The sequence below is a fragment of the Chrysemys picta genome, chromosome 4 (genome assembly GCF_011386835.1).
Source record: "Chrysemys picta bellii isolate R12L10 chromosome 4, ASM1138683v2, whole genome shotgun sequence".
NCBI lineage: Eukaryota > Metazoa > Chordata > Testudines > Emydidae > Chrysemys > Chrysemys picta.
The window spans coordinates 67,144,934-67,155,796 of record NC_088794.1 but is presented as its reverse complement, the minus strand read 5'-3'; the positions used below and the strand labels follow the sequence as shown (position 1 = coordinate 67,155,796).

The 10,863-nt window shown below is 36.0% G+C and overlaps 1 protein-coding gene across 2 annotated transcripts in view; it reads right to left on the bottom strand.

Moving 5' to 3' along the window:
* Nucleotides 1-1,672: 1,672 nt before the first annotated feature.
* KIF18A (kinesin family member 18A) overlaps nucleotides 1,673-10,863 on the bottom strand; it is a 108,738-nt gene continuing 99,547 nt past the window's right edge. For both annotated transcript variants that reach the window (XM_008179246.4, XM_042849108.2), the window contains exons 14-17: nucleotides 9,819-10,311; nucleotides 8,921-9,025; nucleotides 5,670-5,779; nucleotides 1,673-2,721 (exon numbers count right to left, since the gene is read on the bottom strand). In XM_008179246.4, the coding sequence (XP_008177468.3) occupies nucleotides 2,582-2,721; nucleotides 5,670-5,779; nucleotides 8,921-9,025; nucleotides 9,819-10,311 (848 nt within the window). In that variant the 3' untranslated portion in view covers nucleotides 1,673-2,581. The remainder of the gene's footprint in view (nucleotides 2,722-5,669; nucleotides 5,780-8,920; nucleotides 9,026-9,818; nucleotides 10,312-10,863) is intronic.

Genomic DNA, 10,863 nt, shown 5'->3' with positions numbered 1-10,863 from the left:
ACCACCAGGGGGTCTTACATAAGGCCATGATTATCTTATATAATCCTAGACCACCAGGGGGCCTTACATAAGGCCATGATTTGTTTACCTGGCAAGTGTCCCATCGTGACCCTTACCTCCTCATGGAACTTTTCATTAGGTTGGTGTAGGGATGATACATCCCCACAGATCATATTTTCTATTTTCTGCTCATGCTTTGGCATGCTAAAGCTAGAGTGAACAGCATGGTATTGTGGCATTGGAGTGCATTTTTGCAAATCAGACAAAAGTCAAGATTTTAGGACAGTCCATTTGTATTGTTAGGTTTGCTTCTGGTACTTGAATTCTCATGGCAGACACTATATAAAAAAAAATGAAAAATAGAAGACAACAGATTTCATTTTAAGTTTCCAAGCTGTCATAAATTAGAATTTCTTTTACATGATTAAAAATATGACAATTTTATTAAATGAAACACTGTTGGATCCACCTTTTCCAAAAAATAAGTGAAATTTTTCAAAACAAATGATTTTGTCCATACTTCGTATGTTGGCCACATCATGGACTCATGGGACTCTTATGGTCCATACTGATCTACTGTTCCATCTCCGTGCTTCTTTTCACCTCAAGTCTTTGAAATGAGTCATTTACAAACGTTGTGTAAAACTCCTATCCCCCTAGTCCGTTTTCATCTTTTGCTTCCCTTCACTCTACCAAAACTGCTCTTGCAAAGGTCTTCATCATCATCTGGCTTGACATTGGTCAAGGCCTGTATTCCATCCTCAATCTCTCTGATGTTCCTCCTGCTTGGGACATGCAGATTGCATCAGCATCTGCTCTCCGACACCCACATTACCTCTCTCTAACATAAGCATCTTCATCCATCATTCTGATTGCATTGTCCCACACCCCATTTTTAACTCTTCTACTTCTTCCTGTTACCTTCTTCCATCGTGTCCAGTTCAAACTTCATCCTCTAAACTTCAAGATTCTTCTGAACTCTCTCCCTAATCTTTTATTAACCCTACCAGCACCAGTGACGCCAACCTCTGCAACTTTCTTGTTTGATCCTCCCATGAATGTACTTCCCCAAATTAATTCATAAAAGCTGCCACTATTCTTTTTCAAAACCCTTCTGAAGAGGCATTTCTACACAGCAACTATAATAAATCAATCAACATACTATAACTCCACTGAGGGGCAGTTGGGGAAAGGTTATTTTTATTTGCTTAAAATATATAGAGAAAAATGTAGACATTTATAAAAATATTTGATAGTCTTCTCTCTTCTTATGTTGTTTGGCTTTTTGGAATGGAAGCTCTTTGTGCCAGAGACCATGGGAGAAATCCCAGTGCCACACAAATCAATAGAAGAACCCTCACTGATGTCAATAGGCCATCTCAATAGGTCAGAGTCACCCCCTTGTTTAATTTTATGTTTGCAGAGGCCTAGCAAAATGGGTTCATCATGATCGGGGCCCCTGGACACTAGTGAAATTTAAATATTAAACAATTATTAGCACACAAAGCTAACCTGATTAAAGACACATGACAAAATGTCCAGCACAAACTATAGTTATTAAAACACTACCTGAAAAACCAGTGTTAATTCAGAGAGTCTTTAGGTTAGAAGAGGCAGCCACAGTAGAAGCTCATTCTTTTCTAAATTTTAAATTCACAGAACATTATTACTCTTTGTTTACAGTTATAAAAACTTTATTCAGAACAATTAACATAATTCACCTATTTACAATAAAATTAGAGTTTTGAAAACTATAAAACATCAAAATACAGAGGAGCATTTACATTTAAGTTGTTCAAGCAATTAGGTTAAACAACAGGTTAAAAATTGTCAGGTTAAAAGTCTGAGCTCAAAATATTACAGCTACCATTTTTTAAAATTTCTAGTAAACTCTTTTCCTGTCTTCTGGTACCATGTTGGTGCTATCACCCTACATCACCACATTTATATTTTAGAACAAATTGACATCCCAATGCCTAAAGCATGGATATATTAATATAAGGGGCTGGTTCATTTATTTGTAAACAAAAAACGTAAGTTTAATAGTAGAAAATTTCAGTGAAAACATAAAAGCAATAAACTCAATGTTCTAATTACTTAAACATTTGGTGTATCATAATAAAGACTGAGAATTTGTAAGTGACATTAAAAAGGGATTTCTTAAAAAAGCTGACACCACTGGTTCCTGAAGAGTTTGAGTACTGCAAGGCAGTAATTTATTATTATGCTTGCATGGGTTATAGAAACAGCACTATGAAATAAGTGGACATCACTCAACCTCCACCCCCTAGCCCAATGACTTGTTTCTATTTTCGTGCTAAAATACAGTAGTAAAAGTCTGTATGTGTTTATGGGAAGCCAGAAATCCATTAAAAAGTTTTGTAAAATGTAAATTGTAAAGATATATTTCAATGAAATTCTCATTGGAAAGGTAAGTGGTCATTCTAGAATCGTGCATTACAGTGGCAGACATGGGCTGATAAGTCTCAGACAAGAAATACTGCAGCAGGGAAAATCAAAGTCCATCCTTTACTTGACCACTTGCAATCCTGCCTGAAATGATGAGCATCACATCTAAATTTTACTTTTTCTTGGAAACACGAATTAAAAGATTTGTTGATGTCCTTGATTTCAGACCCAATGTTACATTTCCTTCAGAAAGACTTCTAACAAGGTTCCTCTGCATATTTGGTTCTTGTTTCCGGCTTCTTGTTCCAATTCCTAATGAAGAAATAGATGTCATTTTAAAAACAAAAACAAACAAACAAAAAAACCTCTTTCAAAAAGTATGAGCATTATTTCTTTATTTTGTTTCATGTTGGGGGCGACCAGAATCCACTATTGTGAGACAGTGTGTGGATTCTACAGCTTTTTCTACATTTATCAGAGTCTAGCTTTTATTATATATATAAAAAAAAAAAAGTCAGCTCTTCTAGGTGAGACGATAATTTGCTCTGATAAGTTTATAGTGGAAGATACAGAAACACGACCAATAAAGGAGGTATAGGACTCCACTTAACTTTGTGCCTTATTGAAAGGAACTATATAATGTATACATAATTTGTAGATATACATTTTACACTTTATTCTCCAGTATGCCTAATACCCTATTCAAATTTGTACATAGACAAATTTCCCTAACTCAATTTTGAAAAAATAAAAATAGAACTTACTGCTAGCTATTGAGCACCACCTCATTCTTTCTCCGGAAACACGCCCTTTTGGAAACAAAACTGCTACTATGATAAGAGCATAACTCTTTCTTCTTGCCCCCAGTGACATGGTATTTAAGTACATGACATATCTGAAGCATGTGTTACTAAATACCTGAAAGGTAGGCAAACTAATTTGCGTTTATCCCTTTTCTTAAAAAAAATTTTTTTTTGGTATGTCTAATATTTTGCAGTATTAAAGTAGGTACTCAAATACATGATTCCTTAACAATACAGTTATAGAAATTGGCGTTGGTATCCCTTATTTCCCAACACTTGGTAGAAATAAGTAACATGGAGATAGCACTGTACACAGAAGTACAGAAGCATGTCTGTCTACTATAAACTTTGCTAAAGTCAGTAGACTGTAAAACGTACAGCAGTCTTCAACCTACTCTAAATTGTACAAGAGGATTATGCCAGCATTGGGAATGACCAAGCATGGTAGAGGAGGGAAGGCATAGGTAGCTTTAAAGTCATTTTTGCATCCTCCCCATTCCTGAGCTGTGCTGAATTCAGTTCTGATGTAGTTCACAATCTAGCTCAGAGTTTTCCATATAATCTCTTCCCATACATAAAGTTACAGAAAGCATTCAGCTTTTTTTGTTTTAAATTCTGTATGCTCTGTTAAAGAAAGGAACAATACATCTAAAATACTGATTCCCTCTCCAAATGAAAGAGGATATTAACCCTGGTGTGAGGTTGCTTTCCCCAAATAAAAATGAAACTGAAGTCCTGACAAAAATGTACAGCACTATGCAAGATATTATAGAATACACCATGTGGGATTATGGTTAAGAGCTGTCCAGAGAGTAAAAATTCCATTTCTTGACAACTTTTGAAATTTGTGGAAGGAAAACCAAATCCTTTGAACATTTTTTTTGGAAACAGTTATGTCAATATGTCTGTGTTTGGAGCAAAAAAGTCTTCGGAAGTGACCAGAGTGTCTACCCTGGACTTCAGAAACCTTATGTAGAAAACTTTATGAAAAGAAATACATTTTGGCTTTGAAAAAGCAATGCATTTTCATAAAGAACATTTAGTCAAAAATGTTCTGATTAGCTTTAGTTATGGTTGCTCTATGTGGAATTTTTCATGGTACAGGTGGGCGTCACAAGTTTTTGGAAAGATGAGAGTGAGGGTACTTAGTAAAAATTCATTTGGAGATTGCAACCAAGAGTAAATAGGAGCCTAAAAGGTGTAAAATCAAGAGTGAGCTGAGGTGATAAAGGGACCAGTTAAGAGAGAAATGTATGTGAAAAACTGGCTGGGGAGATCAGATTAAGGAAGATAATTTACTTTTACAATGATTAAGATGTCACAGTTTGACTTTTAAATCTTGCTTTTAGCAGCTGTTCTTTCAAGGCAAAAAGGTTCAAGGGATATTTGCTAAGTGGGAAGGAGGACAGTTACAATACATGAACCTGGACAGTTCTTCCTAACACAAAATAGACTTAGCTTTGGGTGTTTTAGTAAATTTAGAAACACAAGTAAAAAATCATTAAATTTGAGGCAAATTTACAACAGATTACTTTGGATTAACCCTTGTGTAACACACCCTTCAATGCCAAGAGACTAATAATAATATAAAATACATTAGCATCTACAATGGGCCCGCTGCACACACAGAGACTAAATGTTAAATTAGAACTAAGAAAGCCACACTTTTTTGGAAAATTGTGGGACAAATGCTCTTCATACATTTTTAATCAGTAATAGAATTTGTTACAACAAAAAGTTTTCTACATTTCAGACAGAAGTTTCTTGCAAGCCACTATTATGATCACCTTTTACAGAATGTTTTGGGAACACCACCTAGAGTATTGTAAACAATTTGCTAGCGACTAAAGAATCCTTAAATATTGCTTGCAAATTTCATCTTCTCAACTTCACTGCTGTGTTTTCCCAAATGGTATCAAATATTTATCTAATAAATCTCTTGTTGGAAAAGTAATCATGCTGTGTTAAAAGATGAAACAAGCATTCAAGAAAGGTTTGGCAAAGTGCTTAAGAGATTATTTTATTTCTCAATAAAAGCAGATCTGGAAATTCCATAGCAGGCACTTAAGTTTGATGCTTGTCAATGGGACTGTGCCAGATCAAACCTGCTACCAGTGAAGAGTTCGCTTTTAGAGTGCTTAAAATCATTAAAGTACCTATAAGAATTATGTTTTATCATTTAAATTTGTTATAAACTTGGAATACTGGGACCATGCCTAATCAAGACCCAATAACTGACTAAACCTATTTCAAGTTGGGTTGTTGGTTTTTTTTGGTGTTTGTTTTTTAAATGAATGGACATACCATATTCAGCAAACAGCTTAGCTGACTGATCACAGCAACAAACCATGAAAATGAGAAACTGTAAATGTCAAAATTTAATCTTGGACCTCCTACACAACCAGCCATGGCCACAAATTCCAGTTTAATATCGTAAGTTATAGTTTTGACACTTACCTGCTTTTTTGGGCACTCTTAAAGGTTTATGACTTAACAAGATATCCTGTCGAATACGCTTTGCAGACACAGGATTTTGCAGGCTACTTAATCCACTGTTTGGCACAGAACTTGAAAAAAAAGACAAATAAAAAGTTTACTTTTAGTGAAGTGATGTTAAGCCCACTCACTGTACCTTGGTATTTCAGGACATGCAGTCTGAAAATATATTAGACAGTATCACCTAGTATTAGTGGGTCTTATTAAGAAAATGCAACAGAATAAACTCAATTTTCTTTCTGGTCTGTCTTCAGATTTCATTTCAAACAGTTTTCTTTTAAAGCTTTGTAGTACAATCTTGTAGGAATGTATTAATTGTGAAAAACAAACAAACAAACAAACAAACAAACAAACAAAAAAACTAAGTATATCATTTCATGAAACAATGTAGTCCAAAATTCCATTGACATTTTGGGAAGCAACGGATGCTAATTGGATGGTCACAATTAAGGACATAAACATACTAAACAGAAACCAGATGCAACATGTATAAAAAGTTCTTCAAATGGTCAAGCTGTGTATATTGCTCTAGTCAATTTTTTAATTACTACAATAATTCTCCCTCTGCCTCCATATAGTGGAGGTGGATGGGTAGAGGGAGACAATCATTTCACAGCTAAGCTTTAAGAAGGTGGTTGAAGCTGATAGTTTACTAAAAGAAAAAAACTAGCATTTTATAGTATTTCAACTAATGGAATTAAAGCATGACAATGAACTACAATGAACATGAAGTTGTCAGTGACATCACACTCCTTCCACTATTGTCCCGCCCACCCTCTATGACCTGATTCTGCAAGACAACTTTGAAATCAAGATACAGTAAGTTTTAAAATATAAACCACAGCCACATTTCTACATGTTTTCTTGTTTCTCTTACGGTATTTTATAGCACTATTCTTCATACTTTAAAAACTGTTTTGTTAAAAAACTTGTGTTCTACTCAAATACACAGCAAACAGGAAAACTGATTAAGGTTAGGACTGCTTCCTGCTATTGCTGGGGCCCCTTTATCTCTGAAGCCTGGCTCCTGGGAAGATGATCCACTCTCAGTGGGGGCATGTGAGGAGCCTTTAGTAAGGGACCCATCCCCTTTCCTCCCCATGTTTACTAATGACTGGCTTCCAGTCACTGACCTGGAAACTAGGGTTACTGGTTATTATGTTTGCTGGGGGCGGGGAGGGAGGGAGGGGGAAGGGATGGTTGAGATTTAGACTTTGTATTTCAATGCTTGATTGGGAGGGATATATTTGGTGTAGGGAGGGCATGGGGGGGGGGGGGAAAAGAGGAGAAAAATATAAGGAATGATATCTCTCTTCCTTCTCCATAAACAAGCATATGGTTTCCTTCTCACTTTCCCCCACCCAGAGATAGATAAGAGAGGGTGAAATGTGTCTCATCTGGTTTTAGGAATTAGTGTGTCACTTGTGGTCAGACAGCATGATTTTAGGGAGAAAGAGAAGAGAGTTTTACTGAGAGAGCAAGACCTGAGGTTTCCTCTAAAGTTATCCTGGTTCGGAGAGCAGGAAAAAGTGTGTGGGGGATGTGGGGGTGGGGATAGTGAAGCCGCTGTTTTGGAGAGGCAATAAGGCTCTATGACTTTAGTGGTTCAAATGGAAGACACTGGAATGCTTCAGTTTTAGAAGAGTTTCTACTGTAACATAATATTTGCGTCTAATCAGGCAAAAGAAAGTCTCAGAAACAAAAAAGGTAATTATGTACATTTCTAGGATTAACCTCTTAACCTTAGGAATTAGTGAGTGATTTTGTAGCAAACTTAACTGAGGCATTTCATGTACTCTGAGAAATGTAGTTATTTTTCTTTAGAATGCTGTGCACTGCTTTGACGAAATGCCACAGGCATCTAGATTGTTTATCTCAACTCATAATTATTTGAGAATACGTGGAAATACAAAGGATACATCTCCCAGCCCAAAAAGCAACAACAAAACACTTCTTTTTAAATTTAAATTGATGTCAACCAAAGCATGAGCATGGAGCTTCTTCACTTCTTGGAACGAGTGTGTACACTGAACTTCCAGGAAGATCAGACCTGTTTTAAAAAGGTACCAGAACAGTGATGCAGCCTGTGCTGCATTTCTGAAACCTGTGCCTTTGCTAAATTAGGAATAACTGAAGATTTGTTTTTTTCTTCAAATGATATACACTCATAAAATTAGGGTTGTATTTCTCACTCAGATGTGCTTATGTGTGTGTGTATAACTACTTGAAACTTGATATCCGGATTCATGACTTCTCCAGAAGCATTTTATGGATAGAGCCTTGATTCATACATTAAAAAATAACTTATGCTGGAATGTATTACTGACTGTATCAACCAATGCCAATCTATAACAGCAACTTAATTAAAGGGATGCTGTTTTTTTGTTTTTAATTAAAAACAAAATGTTCTGCTAAAGGACCTTTGAATAGCATCTCCTGAAATAAAAAAAAACCCTCTTAAAAACCGGTGTGGTGTGAGAGGGATATTTCTACTACCCTGATGTTCAGAAGTGATTTTTTACAGGCCACAAAGTAACTCCACAAAACATGAGGCCTCCCTTTATCCTTCATGCCCTTCCCTTGCATAGAAGTCTGCTTGCTGCCCTTCCAGTTTCAGCTTTGCTGCTGCTATTACTAGTAAACATCCTCTTTCAGGATCTAAGTAGTGCAGTTCATGAGAGTGAAGTTATAATGGTTGAGACAGAAATTGTAACTGACTAACAAAATAGTGAAATTGATAACACACACAGAGTGATGTCAAATGCATGAAAAACATTTATCTCTTTCAGTTTTGGTAATCTTCAGTGTTTTCTGTAACAGTAGGCACAACATTTTCAGATAGCGATTTGATTTTCAAATTGATGATGCAATTTCCCCTTCTAAATCAGAAGTCGTTTTCCCACATATAGTGTAAGACAGTTATAGAAAATGCAATGTTAGTCTGTATTGATTCTACTAAAACTAAAAAATAGTTCGTATAAAAAACCCCTTAAGAACAGATTCTACGTAACCTGGGAAGGTTAATACTTAAATCTGAATTGTCAAAGCCACTGTGGGTCAGAATAATTTCTCATATTTCTGGATACCAGTGACTTGGTAAAAACTTCTTCACATGTGGGAAAATGTTACAGGATGAGAATTGTGATGAAAATGAAAGCAGTAGGTAAAAGCTCATTTGAATGGCAGTAGAACAGACACTGTTTTAAAATTACCTTAATAACTTCCTTTTTCTCTCAGCAGCAGAAGTCATTGCCATATAAGAAGGCTGCTCATGTATTGGACCAGGATTTCTGTTCAGCAATGATGGGAGACCAAGTCTGAAATTAAAATAAGATACTAATTTAAATTATGAAAACCCTATCCTGTGTGAAAACAGTTATTTCTCACTTTAAGCCAAGTAAGTGTTTTTCAACTGAAAAACACAGTACTGGTAGTAAAATGAACTTATTCCAAATAAAAGCAGAAATATAGTTATAATGTCTTTTTTGAAAGGTAAGGACATACTTTATAAAACTTTCCTTTTGAAAGCCAAAACATGGTACTACGATATTAGTAGTTAACATATATATGGCAGTTTTCATCAGGGGACTACAAAGTGCCTTTGAAGGATGATTAGTATTTCCCCATTTTACAGATAGGAACATTTCTTAACTTCTCTGAATCTCAGTTTTTCTAAAGCCACACAGAAGCAGTACTGGGAATAGTATCCAGTTTTCCTGACTCCCAGTAAGTGCCCTCTACCTCATCTCCAGTCTATTAGGTAGCAAAATACATCCAAAATGACCAGAAAATTTAACAACTTAATTTGTAGTTTGTTTTTAATGTCTTATTAAAACAGGATAGGAGTTTGAAAAATGCTAAGTGTTGGCTTGACTCTCCTCCGCACTGAAGTCAATGGAAATTTTACTATTGACCACAATGACCAATGCTGAGAACTTCTGAAGAAAAAAAAAATCACATCATTAGTTATTTAAGTTTACTAGAAAAATAGAAAACAGTATAATTAAAAACAGATTGCATGAAAAGAAGCAATATAAAACAAAGCATGTAGGAAAAGAGGAATAGGAAAAGAATGAGGAATTCTCCTCATGCACGGATGCACATAACTACCTTTGTAAAACACTGCTGTTGCTGCACAGGTGTGACTCCTTTTCAGACAAGTCAGCAGAAGGGTCATTTGTGTTACTTGTACCTTCGTACAGAGTCACTGTTGAGTTCATGTCTGTCTGTTCACATTCTGGTATCATGTTATATGTGAAGTCCATGTCACACTCTTCTTTCAAAGGGAAATGAATGTCTACATTACAATTGTTAACTTCGGGAAGGCTTGCTACTTGTAATGGTTGCTTTACCACAGTCTGTGTACAAAAGATTGGCATAGATTTTCTGCAAACTTCTGGTGTGTATACAATAGGACGGACCTCCTTGCTGAGGGAATCCTCCAGGCAACTAAGGCTAGACTGTTCAGAAGCTTCAGGACTTTGTGCTGTTGCTGGAGAGTTCATGAGCTTCCGCCTTGTTCTTTTTTGTGGAGGGACTGCACATTCGCTTACATGTTGCACATTTTTCTTGATTTCTTCTGAAGGCACTCCTGAAGGTGTACCTGTTCAACACAGTGAAGACTAGTTAGCAGTTTACCGAAACTCTGTTCATTAGAGCACTGCTTTCCCACTCACCCACAATCCAAACTAGTGTAGCTGGTTTCATTTCTTTGCCCCTCTTTCCTCCCTCCTCTGCCAAAAAAAGTAAACGTCTATGCAAAAAAAAGCTATTAGAAATAACTTCTGTTAAATGAACACATTTGTATTTAAAGGAAAGAATACAATTATTTCTATTATGGTAGTTACCTGTACTGCAAAATTTGGGCTCTGTTGTGCAAGGTGCTGCACACACGCATGTACACAGATCTCTGTCGTAAAGAGCTTACAATCTAAGTTCAAACAACACACTCCAGATGAGTGTGACGAAAAAACAGAAAGAAGACAGTGACCAGGGAATGGTGCATAAAGATAACGCAAGTAAGATCAGATGATTACACAGGTTAGCTATTGTACACCTTAGTTGTTCCTGAAGATTTTAAGTCATAAGTTATTATTTTTCCTTAAAAAAAAAAAAGAGCACCTGGCCACAACTGCCCCCACAATGTAGCCATTGT